This window comes from Sinocyclocheilus anshuiensis, unplaced genomic scaffold (assembly GCF_001515605.1).
Source record: "Sinocyclocheilus anshuiensis isolate Anshui unplaced genomic scaffold, SAMN03320099.WGS_v1.1 scaffold1240, whole genome shotgun sequence".
Lineage (NCBI taxonomy): Eukaryota > Metazoa > Chordata > Actinopteri > Cypriniformes > Cyprinidae > Sinocyclocheilus > Sinocyclocheilus anshuiensis.
Window position 1 is genome coordinate 917843 of NW_015542555.1, and position 12501 is coordinate 930343.

At 37.9% G+C, this 12501-nt stretch overlaps 2 protein-coding genes and 1 long non-coding RNA gene across 14 annotated transcripts in view; 2 read left to right on the plus strand and 1 right to left on the minus strand.

Annotated features, from left to right (window-relative positions):
* The window catches only part of LOC107694337 (alpha-tubulin N-acetyltransferase 1), a 13911-nt gene extending 8029 nt beyond the window's left edge, over positions 1-5882 (minus strand). For all 10 annotated transcript variants that reach the window (XR_001634855.1, XR_001634854.1, XM_016494017.1 and 7 more), the window contains exons 1-7: positions 5365-5882; positions 3456-3516; positions 3277-3368; positions 3052-3109; positions 2849-2962; positions 1753-1854; positions 1272-1317 (exon numbers count right to left, since the gene is read on the minus strand). Coding sequence is in view for 8 of the 10 variants with exons in the window: in XM_016494017.1 (XP_016349503.1) it covers positions 1272-1317; positions 1753-1854; positions 2849-2962; positions 3052-3109; positions 3277-3368; positions 3456-3516; positions 5365-5456 (565 nt within the window). In the remaining 2 variants the exon portion in view is untranslated. The remainder of the gene's footprint in view (positions 1-1271; positions 1318-1752; positions 1855-2848; positions 2963-3051; positions 3110-3276; positions 3369-3455; positions 3517-5364) is intronic.
* Positions 5883-6412: 530 nt separating this feature from the next.
* Positions 6413-8127, plus strand: LOC107694343 (uncharacterized). The gene is made up of 5 exons (XR_001634856.1): positions 6413-6772; positions 7276-7322; positions 7402-7463; positions 7641-7709; positions 7888-8127. It is a non-coding gene; the product is annotated as an uncharacterized LOC107694343 (long non-coding RNA).
* Positions 8128-8676: 549 nt separating this feature from the next.
* Positions 8677-12501, plus strand: part of LOC107694340 (uncharacterized) — a 7316-nt gene continuing 3491 nt past the window's right edge. Inside the window, exons 1-2 of one of the 3 annotated variants that reach the window (XM_016494025.1) lie at positions 8677-8784; positions 10209-11172. In XM_016494025.1, coding sequence (XP_016349511.1) covers positions 10222-11148 — 927 coding nt within the window. In that variant the 5' untranslated portion in view covers positions 8677-8784; positions 10209-10221 and the 3' untranslated portion in view covers positions 11149-11172. Of the gene's footprint in view, positions 8785-9326; positions 11173-12501 lie in introns of those variants that run through there. The other 2 variants (XM_016494024.1, XM_016494023.1) reach the window with 2 other exon arrangements.

Here is a 12501-nt window from a genome sequence, read left to right on the forward strand (position 1 = left end):
GCAAATGGCTGCAATATAACAAAGAGTGAAAAATTTAAGGGGGTCTGAATACTTTCCGTACCCACTGTATATATACACATAAATAAACATACTAAAAATGTTTTTGCCAGGCACAAAGATTATAATATGAAATTATAATATGATGATGGTTTAGATCAGGAAATACACTTGTTTGAATATAGAAGCACTAAAAATATCAAACAATAAAATAACCAAAAAAGACAGCTGTGAGCATTATGGACAAGCACAACAAAGACAGATTTTTCTTCAATTAATTGTGGAATCTGCTAAAATGCTATTTGTTTGCAAGGCAGCAAAAGAATATTGTTAAAACAAATTTAGAGAAACCTCAAGCTTTTTTTCTGCATTAAATTTCAGCCTAAAGTTACTCACCAGTTGGCTGATAACTCTATTTGGAACATGACATGCTAGTTTAATTGTAAGAAAGATAGCCTAACCCTGAGTTATGCAAGTGAACTTGTGATCCTTATCAACTCTCTGAAAAAAGAAAAAATGTTTTTATCTCAAACCAAACCCATTAAGATGAAAGAAAAATAATAATAACTATGCTATGATATTTTTGTGACAGTTGCAGTTTTACAGAGAGACTTAGACTAGTTGTACAACTACAGTGTTTGTCACCAATATGCAGGGAATATTTTATTTACTACTTTTTAGTATTATTGTACTCTATTATAGCATAATTAATATTTGAGCTTATATTTTATAATTTAGTTTAAGTTTGAAGATTTAGTAATTTTTTGTACTTTTGACATTTTATTAGTTTTTTTATATTCTATTTTATGATTTACGAATTCATATTTCATTTTAATTATTATTTTTTTTTTTTTACATGTAATTTTATTTTAGTTTTAATTCTGTACTTTAAAACTTACTTCAACTTTTAAGTTTTTCCATCTAACATTTATATTTTATTTCAATTCATGAAAATCATTTTGAATATTTTTTAACAATAACAGCAAGGATTAAAATAATGAAAAATACAGTTGTATAGCCAAAAGAAATATTTATGGCAGGTATTTCCTTGAATGGACTGTATGTAAAGTGGTTCGAGCTGAATTACTTGCAGAAATTTGAGGAAGAAAAGAAGAATAAAAAGAGGAGGAATTTCAATACAGTGCTGCCTCGCACGTACTATAATGAGGAGAATAGGAGGTTGTTGACCTGAGAGAATAAGGCATTGAACACTGGCACAGATCCAGAACAACATTCCAAACCCACATAAAAGCACAGATGCAGTCAGGCATTACCTGATCTACTCTGGAAGAATCCACTGAACACCACAAAGTTATTCACCTGAGAAGAACAAGTGTGACAGGACAAGAAATGAATGAATTACATCATAACAATCAAGTTTTGCAACGGTCATATACACACCTAACTGTTAGAGGAAAACACTATTGTATAAAGTCTGTATTGTGTACAAATACACACGCTCACACGTCATGCACATACTCCATATCAGGATTTACATCCAAGGTATAACATGTTATTATGGTATCTGATGAAGTCGTTTTCATCAAGTACTGTAATCTGGTTTGTTTCAATTACAAACTGGATTACAGGATTTCTGAGAAGAATAACATTGTGTTCTCCTAACCAGGTGTGACGCAATTATCTGTACAGGAATTAAAACCTCACTGGTCCAAAATCTCACTCCACAAACATGCTCTGATTGGCTGAGATTGTTTCGCACCATGCAGTGCTTTCACTTTAAAAGGTGGATCATACCTGAGGCACACTGTTCTTGAGATCATAGTGCTTTTCTAGAAATGACAGGAATTTAGGAGAAGGTCTGTCGTACGCCATCTGTTCAGGCTCCACCCGTTTGTGCTGCTCAATCAGAGAATATGATCAGGACAGGAAAACATGAGTCACAAAATACAAACAGGACTGTTTAGTAGCAAATACAAATGGGTCTTTATACTTTTCTACTGGACATAATAAAAAAAGAATAGCTTACCCAAAGATGAAAATTCTGTCATAGTTTATGCACTCTCATGTTGTTCCCAACCTGTGTCACTTTTACATTTTTTCTTTTTTCACCGGAAATCACAAATATAGATATTTGGTAAAATGTTCATGCTGCTCTTTTCCACACAAGCTTCAAAAACAGCATAAACACAGTCCATACAACTAATGCGCTATATTCTATGTGTATGACAGCTTTGTCTGAGAAATACACCAAAATATATACGATATTCACGTTTTAAATTGAAGTTATTCAATAGAAATCTGAATAAAATGCAAGTATTTTAACAAAAATTTTACTGCGCAAAACGTAGTTTCACTTCTGCAAATTCAACCTTGCCGTGTAGCATTCAGCAAGGTTGAAACGCATAAAACCAATGCTGTTTAGCATTGTTAACGTCAAACCTGGTCTTGAAGGGGCAAGTCTGAATATGTGCACTTGCAAATAAGTTTTAAAAGCTACAATGAAGGGGAAAATGATTTGGGAATAAAGAATTACATTTCAGTTTGTCCTTCAGACTTGGAATAAAGTGAATGAATTATACTGACCTTGTCCTTTTGTGTTTTTGTTGTACGGAAAAGAGCAGCATGAACATTCTTTGAAACATCTCCTTTTGCGTTCCATGCACGCAAAAGGAGATGTTTCAAAGAGCAGCATGAACATTCTTTGAAACATCTCCTTTTGCGTTCCATGCACGCAAAAGGAGATGTTTCAAAGAATGTTCATGCTGCTCTTTGAAACATCTCCTTTTGCGTTCCATGCACGCAAGAAAGTCACATGGTTTGGACTAAAATAAGGGTAAATAAATGACAGGATTTTCCTGCAAACTAAATCAGGCTGCCGACAGACACTCACTTTCAGCATGAAGTCAAAGAGCTCGAGCCCATAGCCATGTCTCTGCAGTGTCTCTGTCACATAGAAATCCAGCACACATAAAGGCTCAGTTTCCAAATGCGCCCCCCGTTGGTCCTGGACGCAATTACAACATACTGTAAATCACTAATGTATCAAGTTTAAAAAGACTGAATTTACCAACTCAATAATGAGCAAACACTTACAAGTAAAAACAGCTTCTTGTAGCCAACCTTCAGAAATCCAACGATAACACCCCTCCCACTGGTAAAGCAAAAGACAGGAAGAGGGAGTCAAAGACTGTTATTAACAGCAGATGAGGATGTGTTTATATGCAATGGAAATGGAAAAACAGGAAGGAGAGAGGTCAGCTGTATTGACATGTAAATAGATTAAATAGGCTGGGGGAGGGATAGAGAAAGCGAGAGAACCCCTTCTGTTCTCCATCTTTCAGGAGGTAGAGATGGTGTCTGTTGGCCTGGAGCTTTGCAGCACTGGTTATAGGAGCAGGCAGCTGCTGGGCCTGAGGAGATACACACACATGACATGATGACAGGCTGAAACTGACAGTGAATGACATCTGCAAGCTCAAAAAGACAGTCATTATCACCTTAGAGGAGGCTTTGCCCAGCTCATCTATAACTGTGCTGATCTGAAGAAGAGGATCTGGTCTGGACAACAAAAAGCAGGTATGTTAGGAATCTCACACACAGAAAGTAGCATTTATGATTCCAGTTATGCAAGTCATAATGGATGCATACACCTTTACAAAGCATAACTGTTTTGAATTACAAGTTTGAATCATATATAGCTGTGCTGTGCTATACATTTTAACAAGCTTTTCAATAGCTGGCACTGATATCAAGGTGGTAAATGGCTGATATAATGAAATATATACATATAAACCCCATGAGATCTTTGATTCTTTCTTTCTGTGTTAACATATTTCACATCAAAACATTTGGGTGGGACATATCAAATGGCTTGTCCTATTTTTCTAAACAGCCAAGAGGCTGCCATTATATCAGAGTTGTGAATCATGATTTGTTCCAAGGGTAGGTAGAGCAATGGTTCTCCACTAGGGGGCATCTCCCGGGGGGCCCCAGTAAGTAATTATGTTAATATAATCTTTATTAAAATGTTAAAACACACACACACACACACACACACACACACACACACACACAAATAAAAAAATAGGTACAACCTTAAATTGACATTCACATTTTTAAAATTTTATTTAATTTGATTTAGTTTATGCATGAGGTATCAGCTTAGATACGAGGGCCTTTGAATATTGCCTTGAACAAAAGTGAGCCTTCAAGTCCAAAAGGTTGGGAAACACTGTGCTAAAGACCATCTGATTGAATTAGAATAAATATTTTCAACTTTAAATGTACATCTGCTGCAGTGAATTTTGTCAATGTTTAGCAACAAATTAGCATATATAACCTTATAGTTAAAAACGAAGTGTGGAATGTTGAACACTTCATGCACTCAACTGTTGCAGCTTTAATTACGTAGTGAAGGGGTTGGGGGGCTATCAGACTCCGATTATGAATGACAAAATAACCTTATAAAATTCATACACTACATTGCTGAGTGCACAGTGCATAAGTACATAGTATATAAGTGCATAGTGTGTCATTTGGGACGCAGTTAAAGACTAAAAACTGTGGTTATATAAAAATATTTTTGGTGAATTTTAAAATTCATTTAAAATCGTTGTATTTTTTGTAATGTATGATGCAACATACAACAACGTTGGTTATGTATGCTAAAAAAATCCCCACAAATCCCTTCATGCTAATAATGGCTTTTTCTTGCATTGCTCTAAAAATATGGCATTCATTACCTGCTTCCATTAGAAATGTTCCTGCTTTAACAAACTGCTTAAACACATCTTTTCAGTGAAGTTTTTAACCATTATTGTTATTTATATATCATTTATTATTTATTGTTTGATTGTATTTGTAATGCATCGTAGCACTTCAAGTATAAGAAAAGTACATTACAAATAAAATGTATTCTTACAATATTTTATTGTATTATTTTTAGAAAAATTATTTATATTAAATTTAAAAAATACACGCTTATCCATTAAAAACGTATCTATTAGAAAAGCCTTTATTATAATCTATCTCTCTCTCTATCCATTGCATGGTGTGATTTCTTAAGTTTAATTACAGTACATTCTGTTGCTGTCTTACTGAATCAGCACGGTTCAGATTAAACTCATGGCAGATTAAAACAGACTCATGTCAAATTTGTTTTTTTACTCAGGGCCGCATTTGCATCCTCTGACGACAACAGGCTTATCATTATAGGAAAAAGATGACAAAGATGACCTGGACCAAACGCCACATTTAGCCTAATAAAAGAACATCCTAACCCCCCACGGGTAGCAGTATATGCACACTGCACAACTGTGTCAACCACTGTTACAAGACAAAAGCAGTGCATGCTGCAAACAGATTCCACCCATTTCTCCCAGCAGCACACATTAAAGCATACATTACCTCCCATGCGCTCTCCGACCTGCGCTCAAGTTGTTATCCAGCACAGTAATTCTCTCGGGGAAAAGCGCGTTCAGGTCGAAAGGGAAATCCATTGTAAGGACAGAACTGAAATCTTAAGACAATACACTACTAATGCCCTTCTGCAGATTCAGATGCATTTATCACAGCGCCAATCGATTCACTGCATCACCGGCCTGCACTTAAAATACCAGTTCCACATTAGTGCCGCTTCAGTAGTGGGCTGGGTTAAAGGCACAGATGTATAGCGGCGTTATCAGTGCTTCTTCTGTCCTCCCATTGTGTTTGAGTCACTCCCTTCCCTTGCTTGTGCAGCGGGATGATGAGCGCTAGCCAGCCGCAGTACACCGCACACACTCCTGCACGAGTCAAGACGCGCAACACCTGCAACTGTTTGATAGTTTCTTGTTATAGCTCTAAAAATGTAAACAAAAAAATCTTTAGACGGTGGCAGAAATCTGCGGCTTCAGAAGATTTATTTCCGTTTCCTCTTGGCAACGACGCACAACTTTGTGCTGCATAGCAACCAGACATAGCTAGCAGATATATAACCATATCAATACAGCAATATTTAAACACTTATATATATGTTTCGTATTTTTTATATTTGTTTTCCTCCTGCAACCTTTCTTTAACAACATTTAGGTTTAACGCTTAATGATTTATTTTTCAATAATAACATTTCCAGCAATTGCTACTGCGTGCTGTATGACTGTGCTTTTTGATATATTACGTTAATTAATAAACAGTTATTAGTTAAATTAGTATACTTAAATATTTCTGTGGCGTGATAATTGTTTTTTTAACAATACAAATATCCCATCTCTCAGTTCAAATGAAGTCATAAAAACGGCATGCATATTTCTATTTTTATAAACGCATATTTTATAAATAAAGTGTAAAGAAGAAAATAAGGAAAAAAATGTTTAATGTAATATCTGCACAAAAATAAGCTTAGATTTTCATTCAGGCAGATATTTCGCTACCCTGCCTGCAGCATTAGGACCCTGTTAAATATCCTTGCCTGCACGCTGCGCGGTCCTTTCCGTTCTGAGGATGCTACGGTGCTTCAGGTAGCAGTGAGTGTTGTTTACTTTATTCATTATTTTTCAATTATATTATGTACCCTAAAACACAGTTTAGTGCTTTATATTTATATTTGTTTAAAACGCAGACGTGGCCTTGCGTTAACGCTGATTCAAGACCTGCAAAATGACACCGCAGCGCTTCTGGCCTCGCCCTCGCCTTTAGTCCAGAGACCAACATGCTTAATCCAGTATGACTTGATGATATTACGTTAATCGTTTTGCAGATCATATCTACTTGAACTGAACTGATGTTTTGGGAAACCAAATTTCAAAGAATGTGCCGAAGTTGCAGCAATTTTCCAGTAAGTATGAGACCACAGCTTTTTTATTTTCCTTCAGGGGTTTTCAAACTGGGGTCTGGGGACCCCCAGAGGCCGCAAAAACAAACAAAAAAAAGCTTATAAATGTCAGTGGAATGTAAATAAAATGTAGTAAATGCGTTCAATTAAAATAATAAATGAAAATTGATTTAAATAATTACTTTTACAGTACTATAATAGTGAGTAATTCTAAAAATCTGCAAAAAAATGTTTCCACAGTATAAATACAGTCTTTACATATAAATATATAGCTGCCTTTTAAACTTTAGGATGGTAGTCCCTCTGAACCCATTTGTGGTTCTGTGACACTTAAAGATTGAAAACCCCTGTTGTCTGTTATTGCGTGTAATGATGAATCATTAGACTAGAGTCTCTGATTTACTTGTGAAGATTATCACAGTGCACTGAACACATGCTCTACAGCTTATGATTGGTTTGCAGTGGCTTGGATGTCTCTAAATGTCTAATTATCTTTTAACCTTTAGGTTGGATTCCAGCAGAATGGTTAATCGCTACAGTTGATGACTACTGGGTAAGAAGTCGTTTTTTTTTTCTTTGGTCTTTGCAAGTGTGGCCCATGAATAATCTCTAACAAAGTGTTTATTTTCAAGGTTTCCAGCAAAGGGTTTGAAGCCAATATGGACGTTGTCTCCAGCCCATGAAGCTACATAAGGTTGGTGTCCTAACAGCATTTCCGATGTTTTATCAGTGATGTGCAGTGATGATTCAACAGACTAGAGTTTCTGATGACAACATGAAGTTCTTCACATTACTGAGCACAGCTTTTGATTATTATAATGAGTTTTGTTACGAAGAACGTCTAGATAACATTGGATTTTAATTTTTTTAGGTTGACGTGATGCCAGAATTATGTGCCAGTGATGGGCGTATTCCTTTGAATGCACAGACCTGTCACTCTGTAAGTATAGGTCCTGTAAATTTAACTTGGGTTATAATTGGGTGTTAATGATGAATGCGTTGTTCGGTTCCACTGAAACTCAATGAAGTAACTTTCTCGCGGCGCACTGAAACACAGACAGACAACGAATACACTTATTTTCCCCATTTGTACTCTAATACACTTGTTTTCTTTTAAGGACAGAGGTTTATGCCATGGCAGAAGAGTTGTGGTGACCGGTTTGGAGCACAATGTTGAACTGTCAAGCTTTGTAGTATTGTGTATCATAACTTGAACACTTGTTTCACTGTCATTGTATATCATTCCCAGAACAGTTTGAGAAAGTAACTGCTTGTTTTTGATTTCTCAGTTGTTTGTATACTTTTTTTTTTAATTGACACTACTTTTACGTTTAATAAAAATCACTGTTACAGCTCAATATGAAGTTGCTGATTTTTTATGGAAGTAGCAGGTCCACCTTGTAGGCTTATGCCTTAGTCTAATGCAGGGCTGTCCAAACTCTGTCCTGCAGAGTTTAGCTCCAACTTGCCTCAACACACCTGACTGGAAGTTTCTATGCCTAGTAAGAGCTTGATTAGCTGGTTCAGGTGTGTTTCATTAGGGTTGGAGCTAAGCTCTGCAGGACACCGGCCCTCCAGGACCGAGTTTGGACAGCCCTGGTCTAATGTATGTTGTAGGATACTGTCAAACATTAGTGCAAATGCTATCTGAACTATAAAAATATATATATATTTTTGGAGATTAAGAATCAGTTTGTGTAGGCTTGTTTTTTTTTTTTTTTTAAATGTATGGTCTAACGTGACGAAATATTCGTGTACAATGCATCACAAGTAGATCGGATTTTCTGCTGCTAGCAATGGCGAAGGACTTTTATTCTGGAAACCGGTCCACTCAGTTACTCAATGGCTATTATCATATTTGACTTCACTGTACTTGACTCTTGACTCAGTTTAGCTACATGCTTGTTCATTTTTTTGCTACTAGCCTACCCGTTTTGTAGCAAATAAAGAACCACATTTTGGAAATCAACAGCCTTTAGTAGTTACACGGAGGGTCACACATCTCCAGAGCAAAGGTCATTGGGTCAGCGATGACATGATGTAACCGGGTCAGTTCTGTTCTGCGTAGCGACGCCCGATTTGTGACCGAATCGTTCTTTTGAGTCGGATCTTTTCAATCAATCTCGGCTCCGGGAACGGATCGCAAGAGACTGTTTAGCGTATTTCTCTTACTAACTGAAGTAAACGCTGTAGTGTGGTATTTCGAATTCGGTATGGCATATTAGCATACTTTGCCTACTATTTAAAAGCTTTCTGGCTAAACCTGATATCGTTGGCTCAGTGACTCGTTGGCTTGTTCTTCTCTTGTCGCTTTGAATAAAAGCGTTTAAATACTATTACTTGTATTACATTTATATGCTATTCCAGCCAATCACTTTTATACACGTATGATTCGCAACGAAATACTTGTAAAGAACAGCAATATGTTGCTTTATTAAATAAAATACCGCGCCGGGACGTCAGACAGCACGTGAGGCCACGAATCATAACGTAAAAGAATCACTGAGTTGATTGGTTGAATCAGTTTTCATATGAACCGTTTGAAAGAACCGATTCGCGGAAATGAGCCGATCTTCCCTTTGCTAGACACGTAAACCAGCTCGTACTCTACTCAACGACAGTTTTGTTGCGTGAGGTTATCTCCCTCAAAACGCCGTGAGTCTGTTGGACTTGAACTGGACTGTATTTTCGCACTGTGTCGAGCTGTTTATGTGCTGGAACGGTTTAAGTTAAAGCATGTTTGTGCCGGGCGCAAATGAACAGGAATGTGAAGCTGGCTTCGATAAGTGAACTCAAATGTTTTTGCGACTTAAGCATAGAGACTGATGTCTGGGAGATGTAACTGCATGTCCTTACTGCAGTCACATAAAACTAAAGATTTGAGGTCGCAGGTATGTTTGATCCGGTCGCTAGTGTTTCGACATCGACACAGTTTAGCGTTTAAAGTTGTGGAGTCGATCGGCTAGTTCAGACATGCTAACCGACGCCGTTTCGCCTGAAGAAAATGCTTTTAGAGCTCTAAAATAAACGAAACCCCAATGCCACAATAATATTTTTAGTTGTCGTTTGTCATTTTTAATTAAAAATGACATTATCTTCCTGTCATTGAGTGATTTGCACGGGTGTGGCCGTAGGTTGTTTTCTGGTTGATTAGCTCCAATACAAACACGCCTTAATACAGGTCTGTTGAGGTGTCATTGTTTAGATGCCGCCTTCTACTTGTGGCAGTGTAAAACTTTACATGTCGTCTTAAGCGACACTCAACGTTGTTTTTTGACTCTTTAATAGCTATACAATTAGATTAAGAGCTATCTGTGCTTATTATTGCTTTATACTATAGTTATTAATGTGTAATTATCAATTATATTAGCTTTCCCCCACACACTGACACTTTATTAATGTTATAGCATTTTAATTTTCTCCGTTGTGCATTATAAAGTAATAGTGCCGACATGACCACAGTTGTAGGGCGAGTTTGGGGGTGGGTCAGTCCAGCGAATCTGTACTCCTGGGGCAATAAGACCAAACCTGAGGAACCCCCAACAACGGAGATTCAGACCAGAAGCAGATGGGGCTTATGGGGACTTACTGCCTGGGTTTGGAGGGGCGAGAACACCAAAAAGGACCAAAAGACAATCACTGAGGAATTCTGGGAGACCGAGGAGACTATCAAGCCGTTGGAAGTTGAAGAGCTGAGGGCTGATGTTGAGACTGAGAGCGCAGTGTCCCAAAGCTCCTCACGCTGGTGGAGCCGAATGCTTCCATCCAGATACTTTTTCTGGCCCCGGTGGTCGTCGTCCACCGCGCTCCGCCAGCGGAAATGTGCCGGGTGGAGTGAAGGTACGTGGGACAGCGATGAAGTCGATGGGCAATCAGACTATGGGACGCCTCCGCCGTCCCCCACGCCACAGAAATCTGCATTCCAGTTCTTCTCTCGCTCGTGGACGGGGGAAATTGTGCCTGAGCACTACGATATTTGCTTTAATTTCCTCCGCCACCTCTTTGACTTGTTCGTGGTGGGCTTCCTGACCACCGTATCCCCTCCGACCAAATTCATTTTGGATGTGCTGGGGGTGCAGGGGGCCCTGAAGCTGTGGCTCCATGGGATGGCCATGTTTCTGGTGTCGTCTGTTGGGATGGCCGGACTGCTGTGGGTGGTTCAGGAGTACCTGCTGCCGTTTGCGTTGATCTATGGTATCGTGCAAGCGCTGGTCATCTCTGTCAGTGTATGCCAGAGTGAAGCTTCGGCAGAGGGGGATGATGGGAAAGGTGACGGAGAGGTCAAAGAGAGCGAGGAGGAACAGGACAACATATGGGAGCAGAATGAGCCACAGCAGACAGCTGACGAAAGCAAGAAGGGAGTTAAACAAAGGAGCTGAAGTCCTGGGAAAAGTGTATTTTTGGTAAGTAGCTGTTTCTGCCCACAGAACCTGTTTTCTTGTTTTGTTTGTGCAGGTGTCACAAGATGAAGACTTTCATTGTAGAAATCCATCCAACCCATATAGCGATGCACCAAAATAAATTTTTAACCGACACTAAAACTAACGTTTTCATTTAGCTGAAAACTGAAACTGGAAGTACTTAATACTGTTTGAACTTAATTATTAAATTGACTACATTTGAAATCTCAGACTTTGTTTTATATCAAAAGTTACGAAGCACAAAGTTTGTGATTTATTATAATTGTAATTTGTCTTTTTTTATGATTAATAATTAGCCTCCTGCAGTTCCTTTGCAAACCCCAGTTTAGGAAACACTGCTCTAAATGTTCAGATGTGCTATTTTCATCCCATTTACTTGCACCATTGCAGCCACATAGCAATATTCTAAAACCCACGGACACTTAAGAAGTTTCTTAGCAGCCACCCACAACACCATGGAGGTTTGCGCTCATAAATTTTTACAGAATATTCGGGTATGGGTTGCCATTTGATTTTTGGAAGGCCATTCCTCTGGCTCATGATGTTGTTGTTTTTTGTTTTTTACAATCATCCTAACCTTTGCTGTGGGGCCAAATCTTTCACCCAGAGAAAAACAAGTGACATTTTCAGAGCTGTGAAAACCGCTTGTGGTTTTGCGGATCTCTGTTTCTCTGGGATGCATTTTCAGATATTGCCCTCCTCCCCCAGAGTGACTGTTTATGGTGGTGTCAATGATATATTGCCATTGTCTTAATGCAACTTTTTTTTTTTTTGTACACGTGTATGTTTTGCCCTCTTTGGCTTAAAGGGTGTAGTTCATCCAAAAATGAAAATAGTGTCTTCATTTAATCACTTTCATATTGCTTCAGACTTTCTTCCAAAGACTTTACCTTTGAGTTCCAAAGAGAAACTATGAAACCTGTGTTGCCTTTTTCTTCCTTGGAATTGCAATGAATGTGGATGCAAAAGCACATTAAAACAAGCATCATAAAGGTAGTCCATACAACTCATTAGCTATATTGCAAGGATTCTGAAGCAGGGCTGGGGTATATGACTAAAAATATTATCACAATACCTTTTGCCATGTCATACGATATCAATATTTACAGTGGGGGAAATATTTATTTGATCCCCTGCTGATTTTGTAAGTTTGCCCACTTACAAAGAAATGAAGGGTCTGTCATTTTTATGGTAGGTTTATTTTAACGTATAGAGACAAATACCAAAAAATCCAGAAAAAACACAACATTATATAAAGGTTAGAAATTGATTTGCATTTCAGTGAGTGAAATAAGTATTTGATCCCCAAGC